The 18,662-nt window shown below is 44.1% G+C and overlaps 1 protein-coding gene across 1 annotated transcript; it reads right to left on the reverse strand.

Annotated features, from left to right (window-relative positions):
* Positions 1–3,964: 3,964 nt before the first annotated feature.
* LOC128412348 (vitelline membrane outer layer protein 1-like) lies at positions 3,965–7,200 on the reverse strand. The gene is made up of 3 exons (XM_053385256.1): positions 7,017–7,200; positions 5,363–5,460; positions 3,965–4,262 (listed from the first exon to the last, which is right to left on the reverse strand). Exons 1-3 carry the CDS (start codon positions 7,185–7,187, stop codon positions 3,965–3,967), a joined length of 567 nt encoding a protein of 188 aa, XP_053241231.1. The 5' UTR covers positions 7,188–7,200.
* Positions 7,201–18,662: the final 11,462 nt, after the last annotated feature.

Here is an 18,662-nt window from a genome sequence, read left to right on the forward strand (position 1 = left end):
GCTTGGAGAAATGGGGAGGGAGGACAGCACATACAGAAGAGGGTGTCAGAGAGAGGGAAAAGAAGGTGTCTTGTATCTTGATAACTGTAGCTCCACTGTATGTGTGGATTAGTTTTCTCAAAGGGAGAGTTATAGTTCTCTCATCAATCTGCTGTTCACAAAAGCATTCAGGTGAAGCCATGACAGTTCACTTGGTAGAAATCTGATATAACTTTGTAGTGTAAATATATCCACAGAATACCAGAACTGCTGAAGTTCACCCTCAGCTTCATAGTACCCTTCAAAATTTAACAGGAAGCCACACTGTGAGGTCTGTTAGAGACCTGCAAAGACCTGTTGGAGGATACAAACAATCATGCGGAAGAAAGGCCAATGTAGAGCTGCCAAGTCTTTTAAAATGTTTATGAGGCGTGGGGAGATGGTGGCATGAGGCAAGCGCTTCCTATCCGGATACAGCAATGACTATCCCTATGAGCCAAAATAATGGGCCAAGATATACCACACTTGGTGCCTTTAGGTTTGGAAAATCAGCAAGCACCACTTCAGCGAATGAAAGCAATATTGCCCAGTACTTTTGTTTGAATGGAAGGCACTTAGGGACACTTAGAGACATCACCTTGCCAACAAAGGTCCGTATAGTTAAAGCTATGGTTTTCCCAGTAGTGATGTATGGAAGTGAGAGCTGGGCCACAAACAAGACTGATTGCCAAAGAATTGATGCTTTTTAATTATGCTGCTGGAGGAGACTCTTGAGAGTCCCATGGACTGCAAGAAGATCAAACCTCTCCATTTTGAAGGAAATCAGCCCTGAGTGCTCACTGGAAGGACAGATCCTGAAGCTGAGGCTCCAATACTTTGGGCACCTCATGAGAAGAGAAGACTCCCTGGAAAAGACCCTGATGTTGGGAAAGATGGAGGGCACAAGGAGAAGGGGACAGCAGAGGACGACATGGTTGGATAGTGTTCTCGAAGCTACTAACATGGGCTGACCAAACTGCAGGAGGCAGTGGAAGACAGCAGGGCCTGGCGTGCTCTGGTCCATGGGGTCACAAAGAGTCGGACACGACTAAACGACTAAACAACAACAACAACAACAGCACTTTTGTTTGAATGGAAGGCAGGTACAGACACATCCAGACAAGGCAGCAGACCTGAAAAACACGGTGCCTACTTGGGGTGAAAAGCCCTCCAACGGAACAACAGCAAGAGCTGCAACAGCTTTAGTGAATGCTTTGAAGGAAGAAATGTCTCAGCAATTGATGTCTAAACAGAAGCATATGAATATATGGATGGACATTCTGGAAGCAAAGTTTGGGATTTAAAAACAAAGATGGAGGATAATGGAACAATGATCCATTCACATGGACATCAGAAATCTGTTTGTGCAATGGGACTTTTTGTTTCTTTTCTTCTTCCACCAGCTCCTCATCCCCCCTAAAAATCTGCTCTGGACGGTTCCCCAACCCTTTGGAGCACCTGTTGAGGTTCTGCAGGGGATGCAAAGGGAGGAAAGGAAGTCCCATTGCTCAAGGGAGTGTTCTCCACTCGAGTACATCCATGACCTTTAATTTCTAAAACAGATTATTGACTCTAGAAAACTGGCTAATCCAAATACCAAAGCTAACTGCTGAAACTAACTGCTGCTTGAAGGCAAGCACTGAAACAAATTGCTGAACTGTCCATCTCACCATTTTTTTGCTGAAATGAATCATTCATTGAAATGAATTTTTATCAGCTTAATCTGATACCCTATAACCTTACAGGGCTGGAGGTAGTCTTGTGTCCATTATCCATGATCTTCCTGTTAGATTAACTGAAGTGAGTTATGCGTGGGGTGACTTTGAAAACAGTACAGAAAGTTCTGCATGGGGTATCAAGGCTCTTAAAGGGCTTGTGGGCAATTTCACTATATTGCACTAGTGATTTATTGTCTACTCCTTAAATGGCCTGGGAGCAGCTTACCTCAAGGATCACCTCCTCCCAGGTCTAGTTACCTGGACCCCAATATCATCATCAGAGGCTCACTTCGAGTGCTCCTGGATTCAGGGTCTTATAGGTGGTGTCAGCCTGGTTATGAAATGCCTTCCCTGGAAAGGCCCACCTGGTGCCATCTTTGTGGTCTTTATTGTCCGAAGTTTTAAAACTGAACCTTTGTATTCACATGGTTTTAGATGTGTGCTGTATGTTTTTTAGTGATGTTGTATACTCATCTTTATATTGTCTTATGCTTCACTATTGAAACTGTTGCTATTTAAAGCTGGACTGCGGTGGCTGCTTCTATTGAGATATATTTTATTGATTAAATCTGTTTGCCCAGAGCAACACAAAGTGACTTACAACCAGCCATTAGTGCACTTTAGGAAGCAATCGTAGGTTTCTTAGAGGGCATCGCCATGTCCCAGTGCTCTTTTGGCAACATCTCTTTATTTCACTTTAGTAAGCTGTTGTGCAAACTTCCGGCTTTCTGCATTCTGAGGCCTTTTCCTCCTCTTAGCCAGGTGACCTCTGCATCTTCCTAGGGCTGAGCACTATGGGAAGCAGCTCCTCCTAACCCACTTCTGTCTGCCACGACCACAAGAGGTGAATGTCTTGCCTTGTCACCCCTATTTTGCTCACACACACTCTGACACACATGCTGCCTGTATCTCCTCTTCCTGCTCCTCTCACAGCTGATAAGAAGGGACACACTCTGCCAAGAGGGTGGCAGTCTAGGTCACTCAGCTACAACAGCCAGTGCAGCAAACGGAAGAGGGGGAAACTTCTATTCTGGCCACCTGAGCATTTGGGACCACAGATGTGATCATGGATCCACTACTCCACTGCTCTCTAACCATAGTTTTGATTGCTGTCCTTCAGGACTCAGAAGAAAATAACATATCCATTCATCAATCCCTATATGGCAGGAGCTGGGAAGCAATTTTGCCCCAAGGTGTAGATTGGAATGTGGCCATTCTTCCATGGGTGGATGGGGCCAAAAGAAGAATAAAAATGCAAATAAATAAATAGAAATAGAAAATAAATAAAATCCACAGGCACACACATAGAGAGAGAAAGAGGCAGGCGGAAAAGTATACATACACACATTCAGAAAGCCAGAGATCCCTTTCCCTAACCTATAAGAATAAAAAACAGCTTTTTACTCTCCAAGAGCAAGCAGAGTCTTTTCTCTGGTTTCAGCATTGTGCATAGATTGAAGGTAAGTGAAATGCTGCCTGCACTTTAAAACTAAAGGCATTTGCAACCTCCTCCACCACACTCCTAGAGTAGGAATATGTATAAATATTGCCTTCTACTCTCAAATAACAGCCTGAGGATTATTTCTGAGCTTAGCACTGTCGGGCAGAGTGCTAAAATTCGGGATAAGACTCTGCTTGCACTTTGAGCTCTTGGTGGTGCTTGGTGCCAGGGGTGCCGACTTGAATACAATATGGGGGGAGGCAGGTAAGCTCCACCCCACATAATTGATCACATGATGCACACCATTAGAATGGCAGTGCCCATCAACTTGGGGGGGGAGTGACCCCCTTAAATAGTTTTTGGGAGAGGTGAAGGGACCTCGGCCCTTAGGAGCTGACTGCTATGCTTGGGGCTCAGATTCCTTCAAATCCTCAAATCTTACCGCATGGTGCTTAGATCAGACATAAGAGATCTCTGTGCCTGAGATGGCTGGTGATTGGCAAGTGGGTGCAATTTGTTCAAAGCAACCTCATGGGACAAACTGAGAGGCTGGTGGGCCTGGCAAGATCAATGGGCTAAAGATATCGCACTACGGCTCTATAATGGTTCCCTCTTTAACATTGCATTGGCCTCCGATCCAAAACCAATTCATGCAGGCTTAAGGAACTGAGATCAGGAAGGGACAAAGCTCCAAAAGGTACACACAACTCTTTGGTTATGATTTATTGTTGGTTAAGTTTCATGCCAACAAACCATTGGAACACAGGCAGGATGAAGCCCAAGTGATTCAGTCACAGCAGAAGAACCTGACATCATTAAGTGCTGTGTTATCAGTGAAAGATTCAGAGTAAGCCTCCACCTTTGTTTGGATCCCGCAGATGGCACCAGTGGGGCAGCGCTTGCTCCAGCGGCCATAAGTACCGAAGTCGGTGGACTTGGCCTCCAGTCCAGTCCCATCTCCACAGTTGAACCGGATGTTGTTGGCTGCCGTATCATCAGATGGCCCTTGTGGGGCTTCCACATTCAGAACAAAGGCGACCAGGTAGCCCTTGGGGCATTCCTTAATCTTTGTCCACTTTCCCAACCTGGAAAAAGAAAAAAAGACAATATGGTAATGTCTGCCTCTCTGGAAATACGACCCAAATTGGAATGATTTGCTTTCCAACACGAAAGTCAAGAGGGCAGTTGCCTCCTCAGATTTTTAAAAGGCATCTTTTGTAGACCTCATCAGGTATAGTGTGTCTACCAAACCTCAACTTCTAAGTAGGGCTGTAGGTGGATTTGCCCTGTGCCACCCAGGGTCCACCCACACCACACCCTCCCAATCTACCCCTGGAAGATGGAGCTAAAGAATGTTTAAAGGGGTTTCAAACCCCAATCTTCTGTTAAGAATGGGGTTGTTTTGTAAGGTCAGGGTACATCGGTGCCACGTAGCATTTTCTACTCTTGCCTAATAGATGCTAAGCAGATCGGCCTGATTCTGTGTGGTGCTGCTTCTTCTTCATGCAGTCCAGTGACCAGCACCATGCAGGATGGCATCCACTAAGTTAAGTGGTAACAACTTTCCTGCAAGAAAGCCACGGGCAAGGCAGCACCTGCACCCCACAGGATCAAGGTCTCTGCTAAACAGCTGTTGAGCAGAGGCATTGATCTTTTAAGCCAGTGCATCCGCCAGGAAGGAGAGCTGCAGTATTGTGCCTACTTTCTCTCAGGAAGGCACAGCCACTGGTTAGGTAGGTCTTGGCCTTTTCATACTCAGCCTGCCTCTCCTTCCTGCCTGAGGTCCTGACCCCTGACAGTCACAGATAGTAATGAGGACCAGACAGAGAAGCCTGGGGGACCACATTTGACCCCTGGGCTTGAGGTTCCCCACTCTCAGGATAGATGGTGCTTTCCTCTTGCTCTCTCTTTCCTTGGCATATGTGGTCCTCAGGAAGAAACTCTGCTTTTCCTTTCCTTTGTACTCTGTTGTTGCAGCCTCTTTTCTCTTTCTTATGTGGGGCTTGGGTTCCTCTGAAATTTGGAAGGCAACCTAGAGTTGGTATCCTTAGAGTCTGAGAGCTAAGAATGAGGCTGATAGACCCTGACATTATCCTGTCCTGGTGCTGAAACATAATAGATTTCAGCCAGCCACTCACAGCATCACTTTCCAAGCAGCAAAGAGAAAAATCAAGAAGATGCTTACGGTCCAACAGTGGATTGTACAACTGCACCAGTACTGCAATGGAGACGGATGCCATTGAGGGAAGTATCATCATCAGTCAATCCTTGCATTTCCTGTACCTGGTGGAAAAGAGAGAAAGAGACTGCAATAAAGCTGTTTTTGCAAGCTAGGACTCTGTTTTATATTCTTTATTGAAAAATAAAAAGTACAAAATTACAAGTGCACAGAGTAAGACCAGGCACAAAAAGGAAGAAACAAGAAATAGTACCCATGTAGAAAACAAAACAGAAAAAAGATATTGTGTATGTTATAAAATGGGAGGTTTTAACTGTAGTTAACCAAACTAGGACTCTGACAACACTCAAATTCAGACTGCGTCTGCAGTCTGAATTTTCCAAAGTACTAGCTTGCAACCTAAATAAGCAGTTATCTGTTCATAATTACATATCCCTACTTGTTGGGACGTGGTTCGCCCTGTGGGTTAAACTACAGAGCCTAGGACTTGCTAATCAGTAGGTAGGTGGTTTGAATCCCCGCAATGGGGTGAGCTTCCGTTGCTCGGTCCCTGCTCCTGCCAACCTAGCAGTTCAAAAGCACCTCAAAGTGCAAGTAGATAAATAGGGAAGGTAAACGGCATTTCTCTTCACCGCTCTGGTTCACCAGAAGCAGCTTAGTCATGCTGGCCACATGACCCGGAAGCTGTACACCGGCTCCCTAGGCCAATAAAGAGAGATGAGCGCCGCAACCCCAGAGTCAGCCATGACTGGACCTAATGGTCAGGGGTCCCTTTACCTTTACTTGTGTACAAGTATTACTGGTTATGGATTGAGATTTACATTCCCCACTGCACCAAAAGACAGTAGCTTTTTGATGCAACTAGTCCAATGGGCCCCAAGTTGTTGTTGTTTAGTCGTTTAGTCGTGTCCGACTCTTCGTGACCCCATGGACCAGACAAACCAGGCACTTCTGTCTTCCACTGCCTCCCGCAAAATAATAATAATAGGAATAATAATAATAATAATAGGAAAAAAATGATCTTTCTAATGACTGGCTAAGGCACCCTCAATCCCTCTCTTATGTCTTCATATGCTACAGCAGGTTTCCTCCAGTTTGTGAAGTTAGGGTTGCCATATTATTTCAAGAAGTAAGGATCCAAACACAAGAAGTTGTTGAGCTTTTTAGGGAAAAGTTGTTGAAATCCTGGACATGTCAGGGAAAATCTGGATTTATGGCAACCCTCCTAGAAAGCACCAGAACTCACCTGGGTTGCTTCCACACTAACCGTTTAGTCTGTATTTTCCAGTTGGACACTCACTTTTCAAGAAGATAAACCTGACCACAATATTGCCCGCTCACTGCACTCCAAACTTTTCTGTATCCTTGTCCCTTTTTTCCTCCAGTCCATTCAGATTCATGGTAGTTTTCTTTTATGTAAAATGCAATTCACTCTAAGCCTCTCCAGTGTGGATTGACAAAGTGGCATGGAGACTTTTTAGAGCTATTAAATCTTTAAGCATGGCAGTCAACACTTCAAAGCACCTTGCAGACAGTAATATGCAGGCAATGGGTTCAGAAAGAAAGATGGAAAGTAACTTGAAATTTATATATATATTATATTATTGTGACTATTCCTTGGGATCAGGGTATCAAAAAGAAGATATAGATAAGCCTTTACCTTCAGGGAGAATCCGTATGCATGTCCTTTGGGACAGAATTCAATTTTTCCCCATTCTCCCCACTCCCCGCCATTGGACACCATGAGGACTGAATTATAGCTTCGATGTTCTGCCTCACAGAGGTGGTAGGTGAGGAACAGGAAGACCACAGCACTGGTAGAGAGATCCATGGCAGGTGGACTGCACCAGATCGAGCTGCAAAAACTGAGTGGAAGAATAACAGCCTTGAGAATTTATTCCCCAGAAAGTGTGGTTCTCTCTCCTCTGCTCAAAATCTTCCTGAATCTTGTGTTTCCCCCCGGAGGGAAGTGTGATTACTTCTGGTTGATGAGTAAAACCAATTAATGGCTTTTCTGACTACACTTCTGATTTCAAAAGACAACTCAGAGTTGCTGGACATTGGGGCTAGATCAATTCCTCAAACAGAAAGGCAAGGCAGTATGGCAGGAATTGGCTGATGTAAGCTAACTAATTAATATGTGCAGCTTCCAGTTCCGTTCTGCCTTTCTGGAAGCAGACCCCATGGCAGTGGGAGACTGTTGGCAAAGGAAAAACAAAGATGGTTGAGGGTAATTATCCTTGCAAATTCCCCCCAGGGACAGAGGGGAATAGGCTTCACTCGCAGTTCGTCTCAGTACCTGGCTCTCGCTCCGGCATAGCAGGGAGGTGCTGAGTGCAAAAGCACTTTGCCTGCTGAAAACCCTCCAATGCCTCCATTAAGAAGCAGAGGTTCTCCTGTTAATTACAGCTTAATTGGACTAAAGTACAGGCGCATGCTAGAAGAGATGAGATCACAAACTGTAGAACAAAACCAACTACAACGACTTTAAGGTTAATACTTGAGAGAAGACTTCATCTGATGCAAAAGATGGTGTGGGGGGAGGGGGGCCTACGGCTTTTTATTTAAAGTTTTCTTCTCTACATTTATGATTCATCAACCCTCCTCTGAGTGTTAGTTCAAATTATATTTGTTCAAGCGAGGATGGAAGAAATTGGATTATAGATATGGAATATAACATTAGATGGGACTGGGGGGGAGGAGAAAGGGAGGGAAGCTCTATTTTGCAAAAGGTTTACGATGGAAACATAGAGCTAACTCTTCCCCATCCTTTATTATTTACAAAGTGAAGTGAATAACTGAAGGACTTGGAGTTTAATTTAATTGGAAGTGTAATTGCTCATATATCTTCAGTTGGAAGGGAGGATGAAAGGAGTCTGTGAACTGGCCAAGGAACTGATAAGGTTCATTACTGAGTCATCTACAGTTCAACAGACCACTCTTCTACCCAGGCTGAGAGGAAAAATGGTAAAGATGGGTTATTTATTGGGACAGAGTGACTTTTGCAGCTGTTGTTAAAGTTGCAAAACAATGAAGTATGGGACAGAGCAACAGAGAAATTTCTAGAACAACAATGAGATATCAGTTCTGCCCAAGGCATGATGGATAACAGCAACAACCGGCGGAAAGAAAGACATAATATCATACAAGGACAGGAAGAAAAACCACGGACAGAATAATTGCCACGCACAGGAAGAACAAAGATATAGTTTGAGTTTTTCACTTGTACATTTATAAATCATTTAATGTGTCAACACAAATAGAAATTATTAATATTGCAGTTGTTATATAAGGGATTATTGTTATTATGACTGGAATGCAATGAAAATTAATAAGATTTTGGAATGGAGAAATAAAGCAAACAATCAAGCCATCAATTCTAGCACGTGTGGGGCCACTTTAACCAAATTACAATCATACCTCGGGTTACAGACGCTTCACGCTGCGTGATTTCAGGATACAGACGCGCCAAAACCCGGAAGTACCAGAAACACTAGATTGTGCTTTGCGCGTGCTCAGAAGTACCTAATCGCAACCCGCGCGTGCGGAGACGAGGCGCTGAGGGTTGCGGATGCTGCGGGTTGCAAACATTCCTCCCACACAGATCACATTCACAACCCAAGAGTCCACTGTAATTCGATATTTAAATTATTTATATCAATAATTATATTATAAACTGTTATTGTTATAATGAGGCTATTATTGGATTGTAGATGAAAACTAATAAAAATATTATGGGGGGGGGACTAAAATGTGCATTTCTTACCCACCCTTTGCCCATGCTAAAATGTCTCTCCTATGCAAACTCCCTCCATTTCTGTTTTATAGACTTGCAACCCTTCAAAAGATATGCATATTTAAATACCCTGAAAAGTTTTGCGAAAAGTGAGGTACATTTTCACAAAAAGGGCCTAATGCCAAGAGCAAGAATTCTTTGGCTGAATCCCCCACCCAGCTCTACTTCACTCAAGTCTGACAGTTGACCAGGCCTACATCATTCTGGCTACATTGCAACCCTTGCCTTTCTTTGACCCCACTTGGAGTTCTGCTTACCGTCTCTCAGATGCCAATTACTCTACAGGCAGAAGAAGAGAGTCCATAAACTGGGTAATGAAACATGGACGTGAGCAGGGAATTTAAAGGGTTCAGGACAATGAAATGTAGGCACTCTCTGTCCTGAGCAACACCTCCCATGCTCCACTGATCCATCATGGAGCAGAGCAGGCGGAGAGGACTATGAAGTCTTCCTGGTCCTGTGCTTACCTCACCCCCATTACCAGTGGCTTTTAGGAAGTGCCTGCACAAGCAGAAGCCATTTGCAAGGGGGAGTGAGGAGAGCTATCAGAAGGGTGAGGACATCATTTCAGGGACAAAGACCAGGACCGTACAATTGGCTTTAGAACAGGGTTGGGCAAATTGCTACTCTTGAGCCACATGCGTTCCTCAGCCTAATTGCCACAAGTCCTCAAGCAGGGAGTTCAGACTTCCAGCAAAAGTGATGTTTCCTTCTCATGGGAAACCACTAGGCATGGAGGAAATGGGGGGGGGGAGGGCAGCACATACAGAAGAGGGTGTCAGAGAGAGGGAAAAGAAAGTGTCTTGTATCTTGATAACTGTAGCTCCACTGTGTGTATACTAGTTCTCTCAAAGGGAGAGTTAGTTCCCTCATCAATCTGCTGTTCACAAAACCATTCAGGTGAAGCCATGACAGTTCACCTGATAGAAATGTGATATAACTTTGTGGTGTAGATACCGTATGTCCATAGATAACTAGAACGGCAGAATTTCACCATCAGCTTCATAGTACCCTTCAGACTTTTACAGCAAGCCTTCATACTGTGAGGTCTATTACAGACCTGCAAAGACCTGTTGGAGGACACAAACAATCATGAGAAAGAAAGGCTAATGCACAGCTGCAAAGTCTTTGTTTATGAGGAGTGGGGAGATGGTTGCATGAGGCAAGTGCTTCCTATCCACATACAGCAATTACTATCCCTATGAGCCATAAAAATGGGCCAAGATATACCACACTTGGTGCCTTTAGGTTTGGAAAATCAGCAAGCACCACTTCAGCGAATGAAAGCAATACTGCCCACTACTTTTGTTTGAATGGAAGGGACTTAGGGACACTTAGAGACATCACCTTGCCAACAAAGGTCCATATAGTTAAAGCTATGGTTTTCCCAGTAGTGATGTATGGAAGTGAGAGCTGGACCACAAAGAAGGCTGATGGCCGAAGAATTGATGCTTTTTAATTATGCTGCTGGAGGAGACACTTGAGAGTCCCATGGACTGCAAGAAGATCAAACCTATCCATTCTGAAGGAAATCAGCCCTGAGTGCTCACTGGAAGGACAGATCCTGAAGCTGAGGCTCCAATACTTTGGGCACCTCATGAGAAGAGAAGACTCCCTGGAAAAGACCCTGATGTTGGGAAAGATGGAGGGCACAAGGAGAAGGGGACGGCAGAGGACGACATGGTTGGATAGTGTTCTCGAAGCTACTAACATGAGCTGACCAAACTGCAGGAGGCAGTGGAAGACAGGAGGGCCTGGCGTGCTCTGGTCCATGGGATCACGAAAAGTCGGACACAACTAAACAACAGCAGCAGCACTTATGTTTGAATGGAAGGCAGTTACGGACACATCCAAACAAGGCAGCAGACCTGAAAAACATGGTGCCTACTTGGGGTGAAAAGCCCTCCAACGGAACAACAGCAAGAGCTGCAACAGCTTTAGTGAATGCTTTGAAGGAAGAAATGTCTCTGCAATTGATGTCTAAACAGAAGCATATGAATATATGGATGGACATTCTGGAAGCAAAGTTTGGGATTTAAAAACAAAGGTGGAGGATAATGAAACAATGATCCATTCACATGGACATCAGAAATCTGTTTGTGCAATGGGACTTTTCGTTTCTTTTCTTCTTCCGCCAGCTCCTCATCCCCCCCTAAAAATCTGCTCTGGACGGTTCCCCAACCCTTTGGAGCACCTGTTGAGGTTCTGCAGGGGATGCAAAGGGAGGAAAGGAAGTCCCATTGCTCAAGGGAGTGTTCTCCACTCGAGTACATCCATGACCTTTAATTTCTAAAACAGATTATTGACTCTAGAAAACTGGCTAATCCAATGTGATGAAAATGTTATATAGATGGTATATAACCCCAGTGAAACTAGGAAAGATGTTTAAAGTTAGTAATAAATGTTGGAAATGTCAAGAGAAAGAAGGAACATTTTATCACATGTGGTGGGAATGTAAGAAAGTGAAAAGCTTCTGGGAAATGATTTATAACGAGATGAAAAAAATGATGAGATATACGTTTGTAAAGAAACCAGAAGCATTGTTATTAGGTATACTAGGTAATGATGTTGAAAAGAAAGATGTGAAGCTATTTAGATATGCAGTCACAGCTGCTAGAATTTTGATGGCCCAAAAATGGAAACAGGTAGAAATGCCAACGAGGGAGGAATGGAGAATGAAATTGATGGAATACGCAGAAATGGACAAATTAACATGTAAAATTCGAGACCAACGCGATCAGAGGTTCACCGAGGACTGGAACAAATTTACAGAGTATATCAAAACTGTGTGTGATCAGGAAATAACGCTTGTTGGATTTCAGGAAGCTTTGTGAAGAGAATAGTAAGGAATGTTGTTTAAACGAAAAGATAAAATAAGGATTGTTAAAGTGCAACACAAATTTAAGGAATGTGAAAAGTTGTGAAAAATATGGAAATTGTCAGATAGGCTGACGGAAGTCTATAAGATGTATAAGTTAAATTGGATGTTAAATTGTAACTGGATTGGTTATTGTAAATTTGAATAAAAATTAATTACAAAAAAAAAAAGAAAACTGGCTAATCCAAATACCAAAGCTAACTGCTGAAACTAACTGCTGCTTGAAGGCAAGCACTGAAACAAATTGCTGAACTGTCCATTTCACCATTTTTTTGCTGAAATGAATCATTCATTGAAATGAATTTTTATCAGCTTAATCTGATACACTATAACCTTACAGGGCTGGAGGTAGTCTTGTGTCCATTATCCATGATCTTCCTGTTAGATTAACTGAAGTGAGTTATACGTGGGGTGACTTTGAAAACAGTACAGAAAGTTCCGCATGGGGTATCAAGGCTCTTAAAGGGCTTGTGTACAATTTCACTATATTGCACTAGTGATTTATTGTCTACTCCTTAAATGGCCTGGTAGCAGCTTAACTCAAGGATCACCTCTTCCCAGGTCTACTTACCTGGACCCCGATATCATCATCAGAGGCTCTCTTCCAGTGCTCCTGGATTCAGGGTCTTATAAGTGGTGACAGCCTAGTTATGAAATGCCTTCCCTGGAAAGGCCCACCTGGTGCCATCTTTGTGATGTTTACTGTCCGAAGTTTTAAAAATGAAACTTTGAATTCACAGGGTTTTAGATGCGTGCTGTATATTTTTTAGTGATGTTGTATATTCATCTTCATATTGGCTTATACTTTGCTATTGAAACTGTTGCTTTTTAATGCTGGAATGTGGGGGCTGCTTCTATTGAGATATATTTTATAGATTAAATGTGTTTGCCCAGAACAACACAAAGTGACTTACAACCAGCCATTAGTGCACTTTAGGAAGCAACCGTAGGTTTCTTAGAGGGCATCGCCATGTCCCAGTTCTCTTTTGGCAACATCTCTTTATTTCACTTTAGTAAGCTGTTGTGCACACTTCCGGCTTTCTGCATTCTGAGGCCTTTTCCTCCTCTTAGCCAGGTGACCTCTGCATCTTCCTAGAGCTGAGCACTATGGGAAGCAGCTCCTCCTAACCCACTTCTGTCTGCCACGACCACAAGAGGTGAATGTCTCACCTTGTAACCCCTAGTTTGCTCGCACACACTCTGACACACATGTTGCCTGTATCTCCTCTTCCTGCTCCTCTCACAGCTGATAAGAAGGGACACACTCTGCCAAGAGGGTGGCAGTCTAGGTCACTCAGCTACAACAGCCAGTGCAGCAAACGGAAGAGGGGGAAACTTCTATTCTGGCCACCTGAGCATTTGGGACCACAGATGTGATCATGGATCCACTACTCCACTGCTCTCTAACCATAGTTTTGATTGCTGTCCTTCAGGACTCAGAAGAAAATAACATAACATAACATATCCATTCATCAATCCCTATATGACAGGAGCAGGGAAGCGATTTTGCCCCAAGGGGTAGATTGGAATGTGGCCATTCTTGCATGGGTGGATGGGGCCAAAAGCAGAATAAAAATCAAAAAAAAAAAATGGAATTAGAAAATAAATAAAATCCACAGGCACACACATAGAGAGAGAGGCAGGCAGACAAGTATACATACACACATTCAGAAAGCCAGAGATCCCTTTCCCTAACCTTTAAGAATAAAAAACAGCTTTTTACTCTCCAAGAGCAAGCAGAGTCTTTTCTCTGGTTTCAGCATTGTGCATAGATTGAAGGTAAGTGAAATGCTGCCTGCACTTTAAGAGTAAAGGCATTTGCAACCTCCTCCACCACGCTCCTGGAGTAGGAATATGTGCAAATGTGGCCTTCAGCGCTGTGGGTTAAACCACAGAGGCTAGGACTTGCCGATCAGAAGGTCGGCGGTTCGAATCCCTGCGACGGGGTGAGTTCCCATTGCTCGGTCCCTGCTCCTGCCAACCTAGCAGTTCGAAAGCACGTCAAAGTGCAAGTAGATAAATAGGTACCGCTCCGGCAGGAAGGTAAACAGCGTTTCCATGTGCTGCTCTGGTTTGCCAGAAGTGGCTTAGTCATGCTGGCCACATGACCTGGAAAGCTGTACGCTGGCTCCCAATGCCAATAAAGCGAGATGAGCGCCACAACCCCAGAGTTAGTCACGACTGGCCCTAATGGTCAGGGGTCCCTTTACCTTTACTCTCAAATAACAGCCCGAGGCTTATCTCTGAGCTTAGCACTTTGAGCTCTTGGTGATGCTTGGTGCCAGGGGTGCTGACTTGAATACAATATGGGGGGAGGCAGGTAATCTCTGCCCCACATAATTGATCACATGATGCACACCATTTGAATGGCAATGCCCATCAACTTGGGGGGGGGAGTGTGCTGATATATTCTGTTCCACCTTAAGAGGAACAGGCTGTTGTGTGTCACATGCCTGTTTACATTCCAGCACAGCTTGCTGGGAACTTCCGTTTTGTGTATAGTTTTGCTTATGCTTCTTGCTTTGGACATGAAGGAGAGCAGACATGTTTTCTTTGTCCTGATGTATGCTAAATAAACTAGTCTAAATATGCTTTACACAGCCTCTCTCTGCCCTTCTGTTGTGAAGAGTTTTCTTCTCTGCTGGCCTGCGTGCTCAACCTTCTGAAGGTTTCTGAGGCTTGAGTTGCAATTACATGCTGATCCAAGGACTGGAGATCGCCCAGCTGACAGCTGGGGGCCTGGAGCCAGCTGGGGGCCTGCCAATTGCCCCCGTTTCTTTGGACACATCCCAACAACAGACCTCGGCCCCCAGGAGTTGGCTGCTATGCTTGGTGCCCAGAATCCTTCAAATCCTCAAATCTTACCACATGGTGCTTAGATCAGACATAAGAGATCTCTGTGCCTAAGATGGCTGGTGATTGGCAAGTGGGTGCAATTTGTTCAAAGCAACCTCATGAGACAAACTGAGAGGCTGGTGGGCCTGGCAAGATCAATGGGCTAAAGATATGACACTACGGGTCTAGGATGGTACCCTCTTTCATATTGCATTGGCCTCCCATCCAAAACCAAGTCACGCAGGGTTAAGGAATTGAGATCAGGAAGGGACAAAGCTCCAAACGATACACACAACTCTTTGGTTAAGATTTATTGTTGGTTAAGTTTCATGCTAACAAACCATTAGAACACAGGCAGCTGTGTTGTAGCAGGATGAAGCCCAGGTGATTCAGTCACAGCAGAAGAACTTGACATCATTAAGTCCAGTGATATCAACTGAAGTTATTTGCTCCACCTTTGTTTGGATCCCGCAGATGGCACCAGTGGGGCAGCGCTTGCTCCACTGGCCATAAGTACCGAAGTCAGTGGACTCGCCCTCCAGTACAGTCCCATCTCCACATGTGAACTGGATGTTGTTGGCTGCCGTATCATCACCTAGCCCTTGTGGGGCTTCCACCTTCAGAATGAAGGCAACCAGGTAGCCCTTGGGGCATTTCTTAACCTCAGACCACACTCCAAACCTGCAAAAAAAAGAGACAATATGGTAATGTCTGCCTCTCTGGAAATACAACCCAAATTGGAATGATTTGCTTTCCAACATGAAAGTCAAGAGGGCAGTTGCCTCCTTAGATTTTTAAAATGCGTCTTTTGTAGACCTCATCAGGTATAGCGTGTCTACCAAACCTCAACTTCTAAGTAGGGCTGTGTGTTGTGACCCCTGGAGTAGGTGGATTTGCCCTGTGCCACCCAGGGGCCACCCACACCACAAGGTCAGGGTGCATTGGTGCCATGTAGCATTTGTTGCTCTTGCCTATCAGATGTTAAGCAGAACAACCTGATTCTGTGTGGCGCTGCTGCTTCTTCATGAAGTCCAGTGACCAGCACCATGCAGGATGGCATCCACTAAGTTAAGTGGTAACGACTTTCATGCAAGAAAGCCACGGGCAAAGCAGCACCTGCACCTCACAGGATCAAGGTCTCTGCTAAACAGCTGTTGAGCAGAGGCATTGATCTTTTAAGCCAGTGCATCCGCCAGGAAGGAGAGCTGCAGTATTGTGCCTACTTTCTCTCAGGAAGGCACAGCCACTGGTTAGGTAGGTCTTGGCCTTTTCATACTCAGCCTGCCTCTCCTTCCTGCCTGAGGTCCTGACCCCTGACAATCACAGATATTCATGAGAACCAGGCAGAGAAGCCTGGGGGACCACATTTGACCCCAGGGCTTGAGGTTCCCCACTCTCAGGATAGATGGTGCTTTCCTCTTGCTCTCTCTTTCCTTGGCATATGTGGTCCTCAGGAAGAAACTCTGCTTTTCCTTTCCTTTGTACTCTGTTGTTGCAGCCTCTTTTCTCTTCCTTATGTGGGGCTTGGGTTCCTCTGAAATTCGGAAGGCAACCTAGAGTTGGTATCCTTAGAGTCTGAGAGCTAAGAATGAGGCTGATAGACCCTGACATTATCCTGTCCTGGTGCTGAAACATAATAGATTTCAGCCAGACCCTCACATCATCACTTTCCAAGCAACAAAGAGAAAAATCAAGAAGATGCTTACGGTCCAAAAGTGGATTGTACAACTGCACCAGTACTGCAATGGAGACGGATGCCATTGAGGCCAGTATCATCAGTTTCATATCCTTCTGATATCACCTTTGTCTGGTGCAAATGAGAGAAAGAGACCGCAATAAAGCTGTTTTTGCAAGCTAGGACTCTGTTTTATATTCTTTATTGAAAAATGAAAAGTACAAAATTACAAGTGCACAGAGTAAGACCAGGCCCAAAAAAACCAAGAAACAAGAAATATGTTGAATGGTTTCTTTAAATGTAAAGGTTCATCATTGTTCCACCTGATGTGTATGTCTTTAAGGGGCCAGAGCAAGGGCCAGAGCAAACTAACGAGACCCAGCTTTACAGCTGTGAAACATAGCAGGTGCTGCTGAGTTGTATTGATTAAGCTGTGTCAGCAATTGGGTGAAGTCAAATGGGCCTTAGAAAGCACTGCAAATAACAAGGCCAGTGGAAGTGATGGTATTCCAGCTGAACTATTTAAAATTTTAAAAGATGATGCTGTTAAGGTGCTACACTCAATATGCCAGCAAATTTGGAAAACTCAGCAGTGGCCAGAAGATTGGAGAAGATCAGTCTACATCCCAATCCCAAAGAAGGGCAGTGCTAAAGAATGCTCCAACTACTGCACAATTGCACTCATTTCACACGCTAGCAAGGTTATGCTTAAAATTCTACAAGGAAGGCTCAAACAGTATGTGGATCGAGAACTCCCAGAAGTGCAAGCTGGATTTAGAAGAGGCAGAGGAACCAGAGACCAAATTGCAAACATGCGCTGGCTTATGGAGAAAACTAGAGAGTTCCAGAAAGACATCTACTTCTGCTTCATTGACTATGCAAAAGCCTTTGACTGTGTCGACCACAGCAAACTATGGCAAGTTCTTAAAGAAATGGGAGTGCCTGATCACCTCATCTGTCTCCTGAGAAATCTCTATGTGGGACAAGAAGCTACAGTTAGAACTGGATATGGAACAACTGATTGGTTCAAAATTGGGAAAGGAGTATGACAAGGCTGTATTTTATCTCCCTGCTTATTTAATTTATATGCAGAATACATCATGCGAAAGGCTGGGCTGGATGAATCCCAAACTGGAATTAAGATTGCCGGAAGAAATATCAACAACCTCAGATATGCAGATGACACAACCTTGATGGCAGAAAGTGAGGAGGAATTAAAGAACCTTTTAATGAGGGTGAAAGAGGAGAGCACAAAATATGGTCTGAAGCTCAACATCAAAAAAACGAAGATCATGGCCACTGGTCCCATCACCTCCTGGCAAATAGAAGGGGAAGAAATGGAGGCAGTGAGAGATTTTACTTTCTTGGCTGCTTCTTGAGAACACAGACATTTTGGATCTTGAAGGTTTTAACAATGGTTTTGGGTGGCATGCATATTTGTGGTACGACAAGGTGAAAGCACACAAAGCTTTTAAAAATCATATTGTCAGGAGAGCACTGTTTAATGTTTGGACTAGATATAAAGATCTATTGGAAAATAAAACTCCAAGGTGGTTGTCACCAATGGAGGCTAAGGCTCAGAGAAAACTTAATATGGAGGCCAAATGGCCAAAATACTGGGAAATTTTGGAACAAGAAGGGGGCAGACTGAAATTGCAGAGTTTTGAGAAACTGAAAGATAAAGTGCGAGATTGGCTTCATTATTACCAGATAATGGAGGTTTATAATTTGGACAAGAAAGTTGGTTTCCAGGTGGAAAAATCTAAATTGGAAACAGAATTGCTAGAATCCAAAACTAAGACTTTGTCAAAAATGTATAACTTGCTGCTGAAATGGAATACTCAGGATGAGACGGTTAAATCTGTAATGATTAAATGGGCACAAGACGTTGGACATAATATCATGTTTGCTGACTGGGAACAGTTGTGGACCACCGGGATTAAATTCACGGCATGTAATGCCTTAAGAGAGAATATTATGAAAATGATATACAGGTGGTACATGACCCCAGTCAAGCTTGCAAAAATCTATCATTTGCCCGACAACAAAAGTTGGAAATGTAAGGAAAATGAAGGTACATTCTTTCACCTTTGGTGGACGTGTCCCAGGATTAAGGCTTTCT

The sequence above is a fragment of the Podarcis raffonei genome, chromosome 4 (genome assembly GCF_027172205.1).
Source record: "Podarcis raffonei isolate rPodRaf1 chromosome 4, rPodRaf1.pri, whole genome shotgun sequence".
Taxonomy (NCBI): domain Eukaryota; kingdom Metazoa; phylum Chordata; class Lepidosauria; order Squamata; family Lacertidae; genus Podarcis; species Podarcis raffonei.

Bases quoted from the DNA above. Each gene is read 5' to 3' on its own strand.
- LOC128412348 (XM_053385256.1), bottom strand. From the start codon at position 7,187: ATGGATCTCTCTACCAGTGCTGTGGTCTTCCTGTTCCTCACCTACCAC. The intron at 5,461-7,016 runs GTAAAGGCTTAT...CTTTTCCACCAG, and splicing joins CATACGGATTCTCCCTGAAG to GTACAGGAAATGCAAGGATT. The intron at 4,263-5,362 runs GTAAGCATCTTC...TTCTTTTTCCAG, and splicing joins GTACAATCCACTGTTGGACC to GTTGGGAAAGTGGACAAAGA.